Raw genomic sequence first — 17,070 nt, forward strand, 5'->3', positions numbered from 1 at the left:
CGAGGTAGAAGGCATCTCAATTCCTTTTGTTTGTCTTCATGGACCTAGATGGAGAATCTAGGTCAATATTTACTTATGTATAGTTCTAACTGCAACAAGTACCACAGCTTGCAGCTTATGGAGTATAGATAAAAAACTATTTCATGTCAGTTTCATCAATCCATGCCATTAAATAACTTGTACACAGAGTCCCAACACCGTCCTTTCCCTTTCCCACTGCAGCGAGGGATCATATCACGTGATCGCGCATCTTCCCCGACGCGCGGGACTCGTCCTTCAGACCCAACAATGTTTCTTCGACACAAGAACATCTCGCCTGGCACGCAATTGGGGAGCAAGTCTGGGACGTGCCGACCATGAAGAATGGCAACGATGGATGCCTCGGGTACTATGAACGCTCTTTCTGTCCAACCTCGCAAGTGGAGTGCTAACGCGCTATCTTCATAGACAAGGAGTACCCGCTCACGGGCGTCGTCCTTTGCTTTACGTCGATACTACTTGAGCAAAGAGTATGAGTGCAAGATCCCGGCGGGAGTAGATTCAATGGCTGACTGACGCTCTGGTTTGGCGCAGGATGCAATGAGCAAGAGCGCGGAGGAAATGGGTGCAACCCACCGACTCGATCTCACTTCAGACGTTACGCATTTGATCGTCGGAGACATTAATACCGAGAAATATCACTTTGTTGCGCGAGAACGTACCGATGTGCTGGTGATGACCCCGCAATGGATCGAGGCTGTCCGAAACTCGTGGAGACAGGGAGAAGACACGGATATTCACGCACTCGAGGAACAGTACAAACTGCCCGCGTTCTCAGGACTTACCATATGCATCACTGGATTTTCGGACTGTGGGTTAACGGAACTCCATGGCACGATACGCAACTTGGCTGACGAATGTACCGAAGTGGCTTTCCGGGCCTACATGCAGAAAACGGTTGCGGAGAATGGGGCAGATTTTCGCAAGGACCTGACCAAAAGTGTGACCCATCTGATTGCGCGCAACACAGAGGGAGAAAAATACAAGTTTGCAACGCAATGGAACATCAAGACTGTCACCGTAAAATGGTTCACCGACTCCCTCGAGCGGGGAATGATTCTCGATGAGAGTCGATATCACCCAGACGTTCCGCCAGAGCAGCAAGGCGTCGGGGCATGGAACCGTGCCTTACCTGCGATTTCCAGAAAAGAAAAGGCAACCGCAGGGGATTCGTCGAATCCTCGACCCAGGAAACTGCGCCGAATCGCAAGCACCAAGCTACGCGACCAGAATGAGGGTATCTGGGGAGACATCGTCGGTACGGGCTTCGAAAATGGGGAAACGAAAGGATCAGCAGACGACCAGCAGAGACCCCAAGGAGTTGAAAATTTTAAGCCTGTGATTCAGGCAGCAAAGTCATTTGCCAGCGAGACTACATTTTCCGAGTCAGCAGAGAGTCGCCAACCGCCGACTGTACCTTCAAAAACAGCCGTGGGCTTTCTACACGGTTCTTATTTCTTCGTCCATGGCTTTTCGTCTAAACAGGTATGTGCTTATCCTATCTCCTGTGATGCCGCCTCTTAACTTTTACTAGACTGGCGTATTGCACCAACACCTTCAATTCAATGGAGCTCAGTTAGTGGATTCTCTGAGTGATTTTTCTAGTCCTAGAATACCCAAAACAGGGCACGGGCTGTACATCATTGTGCCATACAAAACTCCAAAGTCGGAGGTGCCATCCACCGATGACATGGCATTCGAGTGCGAGGTCGTGACCGACATGTGGCTGGAAAGGTGCCTCGATGCTCGATCTCTGGTGTCACCAGAATCACATGTGGCAAGCACACCGTTCCCAAGATTCCCTATCCCAGGTGAGATATCTTTTCAAGTGCTTTACACATGTCAATAGTTCTAATAATACCAGGGTTCTCGGGAATGCGCGTATGCTCCACTGGCTTTGCGCGCATTGACCTGTTGCATCTATCCAAGCTAGTCAACCTGATGGGCGCCTCATACGATGAATATCTGACACCCAAAGCATCTGTTCTACTATGTAATGACCCTCAGTCGGCGAGCCATGACAAGCTTCGACATACTAGTGAATGGGGAGTCCCCGCGGTATCAGCGGATTGGTTCTGGATATCGATCCAAACTGGGCAGAGGAAACCGTTTGAGCCCTATGTTGTTCGACGACCGACATCCCACCGGGGCAGTGGCGTGGACAAGCCAACAGGTGGGTCTGCAACGCGAAAGCAACCGCAAGATCAGATCAACAGCGGCAGCGCAAATAGATCAGGCACTTCCTCTGTGGAGCCCAGCAACAGTGTGAAGCCCGAGAAACAAGCCCCGAGAAGCGACAAGAACCGGATAATGCCCATCATTGGCGACGGCTTCTCCAAAGAGGAAGACAACAACCCTCCCAAGCCGACTATCCCAGAGTCCCGGTCCCCATCACCTGCCAACCCGTCCAACCCACCAGCCACTGACGAACTGACCGCAGTGCGTCCTTCGTCAAGCTATTCGGCATCCGCCGCCCCATCCGCATTAGATACAGCGCTGAGCGGCTTGCTACAACAAGCCCGAGCAGCCAAATCACGACAGCAAACGGAGAGTGTAACAACAAACGACGACGGGAGCAACCCGCCCCGCCGAAAGCGCAAGCCTCTCATGGGCCGCGCCCCGTCACACTCCTCGACCCGAGTGCTCGAGCCCATGGGCGCACCCTCGCGCGCCAGCTCCATCGACACCCTCAACGATGATGGGCTCGGCAGCGCCTTGGACAGCGCCCATCCCACGCGGGACAATTCCATGTCTCGCACCAATAGTCGCAACGATCAGAGCCTGTCATCAATGCTCAGTGGCGGGAAACTGGATTTGCTGGGTGAACGTCTCCCGTTTCCTCGTGAGCACGAGCATGAGGACGAGGAGAACCAGGAGCCCCCAATGACACAACTCGACTACGAGGACCCCGACGCTGCTGCTATGCGGGCGGAGTTCTTGAGAAATGCTGGCAAGTTAGCTGGGAAGACTGCAAAGCCTGATGAGCCTGGTTTTCTTGTCGGTGAGGTTCGCGAGCTGGAGGATATCGGGTGGGGTTCTGGTCGGAGGACGAGAAAACATCCTATCAATGTTGATGATGAATGAATGAGAGAATCGGCTTGTTGTGGATCCATTAAATGGGGGGAATGTAGTGTTTTCTTTTCTCGATGTTTCTTTGTTTGTTCCTTTTCTTGCACGACATTGCATTGCGGGTGGCGCCCTGCTGGTGCATTCATGGGGTTTGATCTGGGTTTGCTGCCATTTATAGCGCTTCTAGAAAGAAAGCAGGGCAATTTCGAGGATTAGCTCGGTTTATTATCACCCATGAAGACATTCGGAAGGCATTTAGAAGGATGAGACGAGGCCTCAGAAGTTCAACAGGCTTTCGTCACCCTTGGAAATTTAGAGAAGCAAGTAGCAGAGGTACAAGAAGTTGAGAGCTACTATTAAATAGATGGTTTGAGCGAAAACTTGATATCAATTCAGAACTTGGGAATCTTGGGTGCAAAACTGGAATGGCCTCCGATGTACGCCGACGCCATGGAATACAACAAAAGCCGGTGCTATCTTTTCCCCCAAGGGACACTGGCGGCACTGACATCGAAGAATAGATTGTGTGGGGAGAAAAAAAGAAAAGAGAATGCAACAGAGAAAAGTGTACAAATCATGGGAAGGTGGGATGGTGGAAGGGCATGCGAAGAAACTGAAGTTCAGAAAGAGGAGAGCTCCCCGCAAGGAACGATGACTGTTTTGTACAAGGTAGTTTGAGTGAATGAACGGCTCATGTGTCGAGAGTGGCAGCCATGCCGCCAGGCAATGGGCCATCGAGGTCCAAGTCTTCGACAGAGCGGCGGTTCTCAGAGCTCTCTCGGAACAAGTTGGCGAAATACTTGACAGCGACCTCACTCTCCTGTTTCGTCTTGTTGACTTCCAGCTTACGCTTGCCGAGGTCCTCAATGTCTTGAGCGAGGCTGGTCTGCAGGTTGGCAGCCGGCATGCGAAGTATGCGGCGAACCTCGGAAGAGATGCGGTTCGCGTTGGAGTGGACGTAATCCATGTCGGCGAGAGTGGCGGCAATCTTCCGGGAGAGGCGAGAAGGCAGGGTGCTCGGGATGGAAGAGAGCACATACGCTGTGGTCAAAAGGGCTTTGGCAAAGTCAGTAAACGGAAATGAGAACAAAGGGAATGACGAGAGGAAAGAAAAGACTTACCAGCAGCAACAATGCTAGGGAGGAACAGCCGGCGCAAGTTGTTCGGGCCAAGGACCTTGACCGCACTGAATGCGCTGTCGACCCAGCTGAATCCACCAAACGCTCTGCCACCAAGTACAGTGACAGCAGTCATGGCAACACCTGTCCCTGCCACCTTCTCCTGGCGCTCCCATAGACCAGCAATGTCGAAAAAGTCCCAAAGGTCAACTTCGGCGTCGACTTGACGAGCAAGTGTGTGGCGCCGACCCCGGCGGAACATCATATCCGCGCGGAAGTTGAGGGGTTTAAATTTGTCTTCGCCGACGTGCAGGAGACCGATGTTTTGGATGAAACCAACTCCTTGTACGGTCTTTTCACGGGCATAATTCTCACAGTTCGACACGGATGCGGAGATTTGGTCGAGCATTGCGAATTTCAGGTCCTCTGCGTATTGGAACACCGCAAAAAGACCAGGGTATTCAACACCGAGATCCGCCTCGGAAACCCGTGCGATAGTATCCGTGAGGGTAGATCGGGTGTGGCCGTACACATCTTCACATGATGCATCGATGGCTTTATCAACACCCTCTGTCAGCTCCCCCTTCTTCTTTTTGCCATTCTCAAATGCAGGCTCCAGCTCTGCCAGCTCATCAGTCACTCGCTTGAGCTCTGACTGAGCAACATCGCGGTTGACCGTAGAAAGCGAGGTCAGATCGGCAAGAAGATTCAGAAGGTAAGTCCTAGCAGGCGCAAGCTTGGACCGAGAACGTTTTTCGAGGACGAAGCGTCGCAAAGCTCCCTCAAGATCCTCGAAGTCTTGGATTTTTTCCTTTTCTTTACCTTTGCCCTTGTCCTTGCTGGGATCAATCTTGCCGTCGTGCGAGTCATCATCATCATGAGGGTCAGAGCTACCTCCATCCCCACCACCCCCAGAACCAGACTGAGAGACTGAGACAGGCAGCGCAACCGGAATGGCGTTGCTCGAAACGAAGTGGACCAGCTCGGCGGACTCCTTGTATGTGCGTGGGCTGAGTTTGCCAACTTGATCCAAGATCATACGTTCACATCGCTGCTTGTCCCGAATCTGATCGAACCCATTCACCACCATGAAAATGTATGCCTTCTCATGTGCAGCATTCAAGATGAATTCCTTTGCAGACAGGGTGAAATGATTTGCCGCAGAGACCACGAAGACCACGACGTCGATTTCTTCTTGGCGGGCAAAAACCGCTGTTGTCTTCAAAGAATCCGAGTTCAAGCCCGGCGCATCAATCAAGGCAATATCGACCACACCATTGTTGAGAAGAGATTCGTCAATGGAGCGTACATCCTTCACGTAAACCTTGCATTGCATGTACTTGGAGTTGTCGATCACGATGTTCTCGAGTTCGGACATGGCGTAGACGTCATAAGTGCTTTCATCATTGCGGCTGTACTGCGTATCTTTGTGTACAGCGTGTACCTCCTCAACACCACTGTTCTCGCGAGCATCGAGCACCTCACAGAAGATACTGGTGCAGGGTTGCTGATCCTCGGGCAATACCTTTCGCCGGAGAAGAGCATTGCAAAATGTCGACTTGCCCGCGTTCAAATCACCTGTGACCAAAACCTTACTCGACGTATCCTCGATTCGGTCTCGAAGCGATAGAAGGTGTTTGATGCTTTGGCTGATCTTTCCATCGAGCAGCGAGGCTATGGAAGCCTTTTCCAGGGAATGCACCAGTTCAGCTTGCGACAAAGCGCCCAATTTGAGATCAAGCTTCAAAATCGAGAACTCTTGGGCAATCTGTGGTGTCATCAATCGGGGCTCCGGGGTTGGGCGGCGTTCTGCAGCTGTACTAGATTCACCTAGGTCCTCGCCACCCATGGTCGTAGCGCGCTTCATTTCAGGCCGGGGCGTGGTACTGGGTCTTCTTGCGCCATCTCCAGCATAGGATTGACTTTGATGTATTTGCGGTCGGTCTAACGGGGAATGAGGTGTGCTTTGCACAGAGGGGTAGTGGGCGGGCCATTGGCGGTTGGTGTCCTGAAGCTCCTTCAACGTCTCGATTGTCCTGGAAATCGCGCGAGCGAGTTTGGTCCGATTTGAGTTGCTGCGAAACTACCGTAAGCTTTCATGCTCGGACTGTGAAAATCGACAAGCACAGTAAAACATACTAGAGAAGTTGGTGAACATGGCTGGCGACTACTTGTCTCTCATGTTCCACTGCGATTGTTAATCATCTGAACTTGAACCATCTCGAGTCTATGGTCTCGATTCCCTTACCGGCAGGATTCCACTCGCCGGGACGCGTAGGAGTATGCGCGGGGGTCGGTCTATCCTCCATCAGATCCGCATGCCACGAGGCGTGTGCATCGGCACCCATAGCGCTGTCGCCGGCAATGCTGCTGCCATAGCCCGAATCATGGTTCAGCGACGCCATCAAGGCCGTGGCACTGTCCGAAGTCGAGCCGTTGCCAACAGTCATGTAAGCGGGCGGGGGAACGAAAGGGCTGCTCTCCGGTGGTTGTTCATCGCCAGGGAACCTGGACGGGTCAGAGGATCCCTCACCAGGGTAGTACTCCTGGCTCATGATGACAGACAGGCGTCGGAAGGTGAGCGATCCATGCAGGTGCGAATGTTTGTCGATGGGGAGATTTCGAAGATCGAATGAATACACCAAATGGGGTTTAGGGCACATGTGACTCGAGGTAATATTACTGTCATTTACGGTATCTTTACCCGCCGCCTCCACGAGGAGCGACTTGATGTCACTGCGCTACTGGTTACATGCGGGTTGACTTGTGGATTTCCTTAAATTTCTCGCTGAAATCGACTTGGCTGATTCTGACACGCAATTATGAATGTAAGCTACATTCTACCTTTATACTGATGCTCTTGCAACTCACCAAACCCTCGTTTAGATCGTCGAATGGGCGTTTGGAAAGCGCATGACGCCGGCGGAGCGTCTACGCAAACACCAGCGCGCCCTGGATCGAACGCAACGCGAGTTGGACCGGGAGCGCGTGAAGCTGGAGAACCAAGAGAAGAAGTTGGTTCAGGATATCAAGAAGAGCGCCAAGAATGGACAGACAGCCGCCTGCAAGATCCAGGCCAAAGACCTCGTCCGGACACGACGGTACGTTGCCCAGATAATGATTCCTTGGTGTATCTTCAAGTTGAGCTGATCGCGCCGGTGGGATTAGATATATCCAGAAATTTTACCAAATGCGCACGCAATTACAGGCGATCTCCCTTCGAATCCAGGTACGAGAAAGCCCCCGACTCTATATTTGACATTTTCTTGTGTTTCTAATGGCGCTTACGCTCTCTTCAGACCGTCCGCAGTAATGAGCAGATGATGCAGTCAATGAAGGGCGCAACGATGCTTCTAGGCAGTATGAACCGACAGATGAACCTCCCAGCCCTGCAACGGATCGCGATGGAGTTCGAACGAGAGAACGATGTGATGGACCAACGCCAAGAGATGATGGACGACGCAATCGATGAAGCCACGGGAATGGAAGGCGAGGAAGAAGAAGGGGAGGATATTGTCAAGGAGGTGCTAGACGAGATCGGTGTCGACCTCAACCAGTCGGTACGTTTCTTTCGCCCCAACACCACCGGGCAGTAAACACAGAATATACTAACACCTGGTACAGATGGGCGAAACGCCAGCTGAGATACAGAAGGCACCTGCGGCTGAGACCCGGGTCGCGCAGGCTGTCGGGGGTGGCGGCAATACGAGTGATGATGACCTCCAAGCAAGGCTGGACAGCCTTCGACGATGAATTATGACTGTTTTTCTTCTGGCTATGCGTGTGGACCAATCCTTCAATCTAATTACAGTACTACTTTTAGCGTTGCAATTTAGAAGTTCTTGTTGCCTACTGCATTGCCGCACTTTCTAGTGGGGAATCAGGATGTCATTCGGCTTGCCCTACTTTGGCGCATTTCTCTGGTTTGGAAGTGAAATAAATAAATCAATAAATAATCTAAACCAAAAAAAAAAAAAACAAACACCCAAACACCTGACATGGAAAAGGAAGAAAAACAGGACAATTATCACTCACAGGCTGCCAAATATCGGCATGGAGTCAAGCAACCGGGGGGTCCAGGACTTTTTAATGGCTATACTGACCAAAATTGTTATGGAATCTTCGGGGAAATGGTCTTTTGAGTGGACCTGGTGCCGTTTTCCATCGTTGAAACCACGGGTGTGCATTCAGCTGGAGAAGAGTCAGGCGATCAGCAGGGTCTTTGGCCAACATTCCCTTCAGGAGGTCAGCATACTCTGGAGACAGGCTCTAGTCCACGTGCAAAGGGTCATAGATGATTCGAATGCGTCGAGGATTGCAAGCTTGATCTAACGTCAAGCCTTGGGGCGGGTAGTCAGCTTGATCCCAAGGAAAGTAGACGTGAAGAAGGCCATACACCAGGACAGCAAATTTCCACAAGCACCTCTGGCGGATATCGTGAGGAAAGCGGACCTGAGCGGATCTGGTGGGGGGTATACTTTGTTCTGTCAGCTTTCTGGCCATATCGGGGCACACCTGATACTCCCGAAAAGGAAGGCAATGGCCCTGCTGAAACATGAAGACTCTGTCGTCGGGCGCAAAGTAAACGTTGCCTAGATCGATCATTGTGGTCTGTAACACGGGAATCAGAGTCAGTTCACAATGTCTAAGATTGAGAAACCGGGGACTACAAGTTAGCAAAAACAGGATAAAAGCTTCTGCAGGCATGAGTCGAATTGAACCGTCAGGCTCCACGAATTCCACCAAATCTGGAGTGGATCTGCTCTTTTGGGCACGATCCAAGAGTGTGCTATGTTTTCCACCTTGACTGCAAAGTGCCCAAGTTTGTCTTTACTGAGGCTTTTGTCCAGATGTCTCTCACGGACAATGAACACGGCACCAAAAGCTGTATTCTGTTAGCATGAACTTTGCGAGAAGGTGGTGGGAGGAAAGATGAGCATACTTCCAGCGCCTATAGTTCCATAGATATCCATATGGCTTTCAAGAGTTCCGCAGAGTCTCTGCGAACGTGCAAAAGTATTGTAGCACAGCAAGATATCCGATATGTCCAGGACATTGGTTGTTGAAAACTGCTTAGAATCATGTCGCTGTGCTCCGGCATTCATTCCTTCACAATTACAATGTGAGATCAGCACAGGTCCTCGCACAATCCAAGCATGTTCCCAGTGAGCTCGAAAGACACGGTGGAGGTGTTTGTATTATTGAGTCAAGGCGCTGTCTTGATTCAGAAACTCTATTAGGATCTTTTCGAATGAGTCCTGCCATCTTGAAGGGGTCTGCATTTTGGTGGTCGATGTGAGGAATAGTGAAAGATAGTGAGAGAGAGATTAGGAGGCTTTCGGGGTGATTTGTATACTTCATAGTCGACTACTTGAGAGACTTGGACGTTTCCCAAACGCGAAGAAAGAATCTAGGAAACATCAAAGAGGCCTTTTGTTGGGAAAAACAATGCCTTGAGAAATGAAACAAGATGTTTATCCCATGAAACATACTTGGTATTTCTATTTTTATTTTTGACCATTTGTAGTTCCTTTGTTTTGCCTTGACGCTGACCTTGGGAGTTGAATAAGGGTAGAGAAACTGGGTGCACGGAACGGGTGTAGTTCGAGGCTGAAGGCGTTTTCTTTCAACGGAGCAAAGATGTGCGATAAAAAATAGTCTGCCCCGTTCTGTAACAAGCCCAAAATAGCGACCACATATTGTCACAGAATGATTGATAGCCATGTGTAGTGGTGACTGGGGTGAGCCCGGGTTATGTAGAACGTGGAGATGCCTGTTTATGGTGCGGCTGAGAGGCGATCTTCATCCCACAACCCAATCAACGCCTGGGAAAAATGAGGCTCTGTCTGCACCAGGGTGCAGCATTATGAGCCCATGTGGTATTTTATACGGCAATTACTTGGTGGTCGGAGCGCAGAGATGTATAAAAAGCAAAGATGCCTCGGAATCTTGACTCTTTCCACACCAGAAATCCCTTGAACTTGACTTTCTTTTCTCTCTTGCGACCAATGCTAGTTGTGTCTTCAACCACTATAACTCTGGCCCGATTATCAATTTGAAACTATGACTGCTATCAACCTCCAAGAACCCCAAGTCCAGCAGGCACCTCCGGAACAAGCTCCCCAGCCAACCCTAGCCCATGTTCCACTCGACCGATCCCCAAAGACTTCTCTGATGAGCCTGGAGTCCTCTGTTGATGCTGCTCCGATTACATCCATGTACGAGGGATACACCTTTTTCCAAGCAGATCCAATCCCCGGGCGAAATGCGACCTGGACTCGGGTAGAACGAACCCAGATGCATCTGAACCAAAGCGACCTTTTCAAGATGGTTCAGAAACGAGCCACCAAAATCTCGGCTACACAGCAGTTCCAAGCTCTGTCCAAGATTAGACAGGTGCATGTCAACCAGTTAATTGACGAGCAAAGACGAAGTGACTCGCGGGTGGAGTGGAGCTGTGTTTATGCCAAAGAGTGTGCACGATCATTCAAGGCCCGCAACGCTCGTCGCGGAGACTATGAAACGGTCTCGATGGATATTATTCTCTTGAAAAGACCCATGAAGACTCGATCCCACCCAAGAACACCAATGGGGGATTTGGTGGACCTACGGATTGCCTTGCTGCCCCATGCAAATGACTCCCGAAGGTTGGGCAACAGGCACTTCTATACAATAGCTTGGTAGCCGCTGACCACCACGACTAAGCACAGGTATCAGGCAATGCCCTCTCCTCCGTGGTATCAGCAAAGCCCGCCGCTTGCTACCAGTCAACCCGTGGGATCAAGGCCTGTGGTTCAAGGACCACTTCCACGACCAACATCATTTCCCAGCTCTTTGGGCAACCTTGATCAAGTTCAGCACCCTAGCCCTGGAACTAGAGAAGGCAATGTGAGAAGCCCACGCTCAAATTTTGAGGTGGGCTTAGCACGAGATCGCAATGCCTGTGATAGTTTGTCCCAATCAACTACAACAGTCACACCTATCCCCGGAAGCCGGACGTCTGCCTCTGCGAATGGCAGGCATACTAGCATTGATAGCAATTCGACAGCATGGTCATCTAAAGCAAGCAACGATGATGATGATGATGAGTCCATGCTTGAGGACTCCGATGGAAGCTCGGCAACAAACGACTCAGATGAGACAGAGTCTGAGTGTGAAAAGCTACGGTCACCAAACACCAATTGTCGACAACGGTCGTGCAGCCCTAGCCGCAGTGAGTCGGGCCATGGCCCCTACTACCGTCGAAAGTCAAAGAGTCGGAGTCTCAGCCGAAGATACGACAAGAGATATGATAGGAGGTCTGTTCCTTATGCATTCAACACATCTGACAGGAGCCGTGTCAATTCCCCTCGGCGATCAGACCAAGACCGGTATCGAGCCCGGAGGATGGATGATGATGATATTCGAACTCGGATGCTGGACCACCGTGAGGCCCGCCTCGAGCACTGGGAGAAATTCGTTGATCAGCAGGCGAGGATGCTCAGGAAGACCATGGATGAGGCCCGCCAGTTGGAGCGGCGGAACCCTGCCCGGGTCCCTTCGACCAGGTATCATTGTGATTGCTGTTACTCTCAGAAGGAGTAGAGGCAATGGAATTTGACTAACCTATGCTTGCTATTGTTCGATCTTTAGTTTTCCTTTGAACGGCAGTAGTAAATTTGCTCTCCTTGTGATGAGATTGTTCATAATGTTTATAGTCAATTAGCAAATTTATGCAGCTGGAGGACTCAGCTTATTTGAATCGTAGCTTTAGATAGGCTGGTCCCAGGACTCACTGTCGAATAAATATCCCTGAAAAACAAGGAATGTATGTTCGCGAGGATCTGTATCCATACCGGATAGAACAAACATACCAATGTTTTTTTTGTTTAAGAAAACCTCACGCGAGTCTTTTGGTTAGATCTCTCTATTGAAATGAAAAGCATTTCCTCTAATATCACCCGCAAATCGAGGCACCAAGTGTACGCCCAGGGAAGAAAATCCGTTATGTCATAGATATTACTGCCTGATAATTCAGGCGGGGCTCGGCATGCCGTGCCCCTCCATTTATTTCCCGCTCTCCCCTCCTCTCGACTCTTCTCTTGTATCGCATCTTTACTGAAACCCTGACAATCTCCCCCTTTTAATACTTCCCACTTCATTCATATATCAACATGCCTCGCCAATTCTTCGTCGGAGGTAACTTCAAGATGTATGTCATCTCAAATCGCGCCGCCCCGCGGTTCCTCAAGGGGCCCCTCCATCACTGCATTTCCTCGCGATAGTCCATCGACGACAGCGCAATTGACTCCCACACAGGAACGGTGTTGCTGACAGCATCACCTCCATCGTGAAAAACCTCAACGCCGCCCAGCTCGACTCCTCCGCCGAGGTCGTCATCTCCCCTCCCGCCCTCTACCTCACCCTGACCCGCCAGCTCGCCGACCCCAAGATCGGTGTCGCTGCCCAGAACGTCTTCGACAAACCCAACGGTGCTTTCACCGGTGAGATCAGCGTTGAGCAGCTTCGCGACACCAAGATCGACTGGGCTGTCATCGGCCACAGCGAGCGCCGAGTGATCCTGAAGGAGACCGATGAGGTACGTATAGTGCAACCCCCAACCCAACCTGCTATAGATTCATCTATACAATACAAAATAGACCAACGGACTAACGCGATAATGCAAATAGTTCATTGCCCGCAAGGTCAGGGCCGCCGTCGAGGGCGGCGTCTCGGTCATCTTCTGCATTGGTGAGACCCTGGAGGTACGTCATTTTCTACCCGGCAACACGTTTTCGTCCCGGTGTGGGTCGTCGGGCAACCCCCGGCTATTGTTTTACGAATGTTTCCGCTTACACCCGTTGTTACATTGCAGGAGCGTGAGGCCAACAAGACCATCGAGGTCGTCACCCGGCAGCTCAACGCCGCCGCCAAGGAGCTGAGCAAGGAGCAGTGGGCTAAGGTTGTCATCGCCTACGAGCCCGTCTGGTAAGGACCGATTCCTCTATTGCTGCCCTAATCTATATATATACATGTAGACATCATTGCTAATAATCATTTCCAGGGCTATTGGTACCGGCAAGGTCGCTACCACCGAGCAGGCCCAGGAGGTCCACGCCGCCATTCGCAAGTGGCTCGGCGAGGCCATCTCCGCCGATGCCCAGGACAGCGTTCGCGTCATCTACGGTGGCTCCGTCAGCGAGAAGAACTGCCGCGAGCTTGCCAAGCAGCCCGACGTTGACGGCTTCCTTGTTGGCGGTGCCAGCTTGAAGCCTGCCTGTACGTTTCCTAATCCTCTTTTTTGTTTACTGTCATGCCATGCTAACCCATACCAGTCGTCGACATTGTCAACGCCCGTATCTAAGGGGTTTGATCGAGCAATTGATACCCCACCAGTGCCCCCTGTCGTCCAAACGGTTCGGCTACAGATGGGTCGCACTAGATAGAAGATGAAGAAAAAGCTTCGAGTGTCGAATATATTGCCATGATCTATGTACAATGTTGGAAGTTTACAAAGTCCACAGCTAGTCGGTAGCATGTGAATGTCTGCCAGTCGTAGGAACAGGGGGCAAAATGAGCATGTCAGCCAAGCAGCGTAAATTGCGCAGGCCCATGTAAAAGAGAAGACAGAAGGACGTATGCCTCATGAAGAATACTGCACTGACACCCCAACACCGCGCCAGTACGAAGCCCCCGGACCACCGCCTCCACTATGACCGGGCGAAGCTGACGACACAGAGGGCGACGGCGAGAACGAGCCCGGGCCCAGCCCGACACCCGCACTGACCAGAAGCTCCTTGACGCGGCCCTCCCAGAGCAACCGTACATTCCAGGACTGGTCGACGCGGATTTTGACGACAGAATCGCTGGCCTCGGGCTCGCTGGGCTCGGCAGACTTGACCGGGGTAAACTCGGGATGAGCCGGGTCGGCCAGAAGTGGGGAGGACGACGGGGAGCCCGGGGTTGTTATTGGAGTGGAGAAATCATGCAGGCGCATTTTCTGGCGGGCCCATTCCAGCCCGTCATCGCTGGGATCGTGGGTCTTGGAGGAAAAGGTAGAGGGTTGGCGCCAGAGCTCGCAGCCGGCGACCATCTCGCTTTCCCAGCTGTAGACGTTGAAGCCGAAGCGGGAGCTGAAGGAGAGATTGGGCGAAGCGCGTAGAGAGTATGTTGTTGAGAGGGAACCGGTGATTGGGGTGAGGGTGAGGGTGAGGGTGTAGGGGAAGGTTGAGATAGGGGCGGGGTGAGATGAGGAGGATGATGATGATGCAGGAGAGGACGGTGATGAGGGTAGTGAGGATGCAGGCACCTCCGTGGCTGCGGGGAGAGTGGTGAATCGCAGACCGGTCGACATACCGATCAGCGAGGAGATGGGCGAGTAGTACGCTTCTGCGCCCGCAGACAGAAGCGACAGCGGCGGGGCGCCGTCGCGAGTTTGTCGAGGATCAGGCCCGAAGTTCCACAGCCCGCGCCAGCCGAACAGAGCATTGTCCGTGCTAAACAAGTACTCGTTACTGTATTTTCCCGTGTCGTGGGACAGCTGCGTTAGCATTGATGCCTGCGGCGCAGACTTGGACAGAGGCGGGCCCTGAGTGGAACAGACGGCCAGCGAGAGCTGCATGGTTGGAGAGATGCGGCGCAGGAACAGCGCATAAAGCGTAGTCGGAGGAGGTAAGTGCAGGGAGGCATGAAGCAAAGTTGCCTTGCGGTGTGCCCCGTTTTCCTTAGCATCGTTGCTATCATCGTGCTCTTCCGGCCCTGAGCGCGACCCCGCCGCAAGCCCGGGGATGCCCACACCGTCTAGTAACGAATCCCATCCCCAGGTCTGCGAGGGGACTACCGGAGCTTGTACTTGACGGTAGCCAGGAGATATCTTTCGCAGCGGAATCAATGCGCTTCGGCTGGGGGTATCGTGAAAGGGAACCGTGCTGAACAAATATGACACAGATCCATCGAGTAACCCAACAGTCCCGAGGGTATAGCTTGTCGCAAAGTGGGGTGTGGATAAGGAAGAGAGATGCACGCGCAGCCGCTCAGGGGTCGAGAAGTCCAAAATTGCTATAACCGAAAGTCAGACGCGAGAATCTTGTTTGAGGTATAGAATCCCTGAAGTGCAAGGCCACATACATTGGGCGGTAGTAGTCAGCGATGAGTATGAGTTGTCGCGGTTCCAGTGAGTTGCCTCAGCAAAGGACAGCTGGATGTAATCCATAAAGTCCAGCATTGTCTGGATCTTCGGCGCAGGATCTCTACACACCAGAGAAATGAATGTGGATAGGACGAGAGAGCCCGCGAACGCGCGATCCCCAGCTGGTTGCCCCATTTGGGTTAGCGTTGGATAAGCCCGGGCCGAGGGTTAGTCCGGTTATCAACGAAGAAAAAAAATATCTGTGGGGGCTTCACTTCCATCAAGCACAATCCGATTCTTTGCTCACCATGCCTCGTTCAAAGCGTGCGCGCGTTGTCCACGAGTCCAAGACTACCAAGAAGTCCCACAAGGAACAGACCCGCCGGCTGTATGCCAATATCCGAGAATGTGTGGAGGAATACGATCATCTGTTTGTCTTTGCGGTGGATAACATGCGCAACACCTATCTGAAGGATGTGCGCACTGAATTTGCCGATAGCCGGTGAGTTTTGCAATTCAAGTTTGATCCCAGATATGGTTGAGTTGGTCAAAGATCTGGACCCGAAAAGCAAAAAGCAGCCTTATATCAATCCCAACAACCAACATATTGAATATCTTCGCAACAAAGCAATTGACTAATACATCTCCCCTTTGCTCCAGTCTCTTCTTCGGCAAAACCAAAGTCATGGCCGTGGCTCTCGGCAACAACCCCGAAACCGAGGCCGCCGACAATCTGCACAAGCTCACGCCCTACCTCAGCGGCGCAGTCGGGCTCCTGTTCACCTCCCGCACCCCGGAGTCAGTGACCAGCTTCTTCGACAACTTCCGTCCGCAGGACTTTGCCCGAGCCGGCACCGAGGCCACGCGCTCGTTCAGCATCCCCAACGGGCTGGTCTACTCGCGCGCAGGCGAGATCCCCACCGAAGACGACGAGCCTATCAGCCACACGATCGAGCCGGCACTGCGCAAGCTGGGCGTGCCGACCCGCCTGGTCAAGGGGAAAGTGTCGCTTGAGTTGACGGAGGACCAGGAAGGGTACCAGGTGTGCCGGGAAGGTGAAACACTGGACTCGCGGCAGACGACTCTGCTGAAGATGTTTGGGGTGACGTCCTCTGAGTTCAAGGTCGATTTGAAGGCTTACTGGACGCGGAGTACGGGCGAGGTCAAGATTTTGGAGGAGAACCAGGGTGGGATGGAGGTTGATGCGTAGAAGTGGAGCTTTTTTTACCTTCCCTCTTTCTCTCTCTTTCTCTGGCTTTTCATCTTTCTATGTGGCCGAGAGACAAAAGCTTCTTCTGGGCATCTTATGGAGTTTGGCGCGGGCGCCTCTATTTTCATTTTCTCCTTTGATCAGCATGCTGCACACCCTGTTGATGAGCATATGAATTGGACATGGATACTAGATCGAATAAAAAAAGTCTACTGCCTATATGCCTTTCTGAGAAACTGATAGAAGCATTGTCTGAATTTTGTTGCTACCAACACGGCTGCTTTTTCAGTCATTGCCCTTACCTGGTCTTACCTGAGCGTCACCGGATTCCATGATCGATTTTCGACTAAAGTACATACTTACCCCGGAGAATGATGTCCCATTGAAACCATAACCATGAGACAACAAGCAAAGAAGGAAAACACCGAGGGGGAAAAAGAAACAAAACAAATAAATGAAATGCAAACCAGGGGAATACAAGAACAATCCATGAGAGGGTTTGGACCTGTCCCAACCAACGTCTGTAT

The 17,070-nt window shown here is 51.8% G+C and overlaps 7 protein-coding genes across 7 annotated transcripts; 5 read left to right on the top strand and 2 right to left on the bottom strand.

The window, feature by feature from the left end:
* Positions 1 to 363: 363 nt before the first annotated feature.
* NUU61_004161 (uncharacterized protein) lies at positions 364 to 3,123 on the top strand (the record flags this gene model as incomplete). Its single annotated transcript, XM_056654743.1, has 5 exons — positions 364 to 385; positions 448 to 509; positions 574 to 1,524; positions 1,574 to 1,850; positions 1,904 to 3,123. The coding sequence occupies 5 exons, from the start codon at positions 364 to 366 to the stop codon at positions 3,121 to 3,123; spliced, it is 2,532 nt and encodes an 843-aa protein (XP_056512770.1).
* Positions 3,124 to 3,799: 676 nt separating this feature from the next.
* On the bottom strand, positions 3,800 to 6,781 carry NUU61_004162 (mitofusin; the record flags this gene model as incomplete). Its single annotated transcript, XM_056654744.1, has 4 exons — positions 3,800 to 4,164; positions 4,230 to 6,301; positions 6,366 to 6,414; positions 6,475 to 6,781. The coding sequence occupies 4 exons, from the start codon at positions 6,779 to 6,781 to the stop codon at positions 3,800 to 3,802; spliced, it is 2,793 nt and encodes a 930-aa protein (XP_056512771.1).
* Positions 6,782 to 7,048: 267 nt separating this feature from the next.
* NUU61_004163 (ESCRT-III subunit protein DID4) lies at positions 7,049 to 7,979 on the top strand (the record flags this gene model as incomplete). The annotated part of the gene is made up of 5 exons (XM_056654745.1): positions 7,049 to 7,054; positions 7,113 to 7,327; positions 7,395 to 7,455; positions 7,526 to 7,786; positions 7,851 to 7,979. 5 exons carry the CDS (start codon positions 7,049 to 7,051, stop codon positions 7,977 to 7,979), a joined length of 672 nt encoding a protein of 223 aa, XP_056512772.1.
* Positions 7,980 to 10,289: 2,310 nt separating this feature from the next.
* Positions 10,290 to 11,810, top strand: NUU61_004164 (uncharacterized protein; the record flags this gene model as incomplete). The annotated part of the gene is made up of 2 exons (XM_056654746.1): positions 10,290 to 10,873; positions 10,937 to 11,810. 2 exons carry the CDS (start codon positions 10,290 to 10,292, stop codon positions 11,808 to 11,810), a joined length of 1,458 nt encoding a protein of 485 aa, XP_056512773.1.
* A 605-nt stretch (positions 11,811 to 12,415) lies between these two features.
* On the top strand, positions 12,416 to 13,569 carry NUU61_004165 (triose-phosphate isomerase TPI1; the record flags this gene model as incomplete). The annotated part of the gene is made up of 6 exons (XM_056654747.1): positions 12,416 to 12,447; positions 12,525 to 12,804; positions 12,896 to 12,970; positions 13,081 to 13,193; positions 13,270 to 13,484; positions 13,541 to 13,569. The coding sequence occupies 6 exons, from the start codon at positions 12,416 to 12,418 to the stop codon at positions 13,567 to 13,569; spliced, it is 744 nt and encodes a 247-aa protein (XP_056512774.1).
* Positions 13,570 to 13,848: 279 nt separating this feature from the next.
* On the bottom strand, positions 13,849 to 15,528 carry NUU61_004166 (mitochondrial distribution and morphology protein 10; the record flags this gene model as incomplete). The annotated part of the gene is made up of 2 exons (XM_056654748.1): positions 13,849 to 15,263; positions 15,333 to 15,528. The coding sequence occupies 2 exons, from the start codon at positions 15,526 to 15,528 to the stop codon at positions 13,849 to 13,851; spliced, it is 1,611 nt and encodes a 536-aa protein (XP_056512775.1).
* Positions 15,529 to 15,641: 113 nt separating this feature from the next.
* Positions 15,642 to 16,543, top strand: NUU61_004167 (ribosome assembly factor MRT4; the record flags this gene model as incomplete). Its single annotated transcript, XM_056654749.1, has 2 exons — positions 15,642 to 15,835; positions 15,994 to 16,543. 2 exons carry the CDS (start codon positions 15,642 to 15,644, stop codon positions 16,541 to 16,543), a joined length of 744 nt encoding a protein of 247 aa, XP_056512776.1.
* Between the last annotated feature and the right edge of the window lie 527 nt (positions 16,544 to 17,070).

The sequence above is a fragment of the Penicillium alfredii genome, assembly GCF_028826965.1.
Source record: "Penicillium alfredii strain IBT 34128 chromosome Unknown utg000005l_segment0_segment0, whole genome shotgun sequence".
NCBI classification, from domain to species: Eukaryota; Fungi; Ascomycota; class Eurotiomycetes; order Eurotiales; family Aspergillaceae; genus Penicillium; species Penicillium alfredii.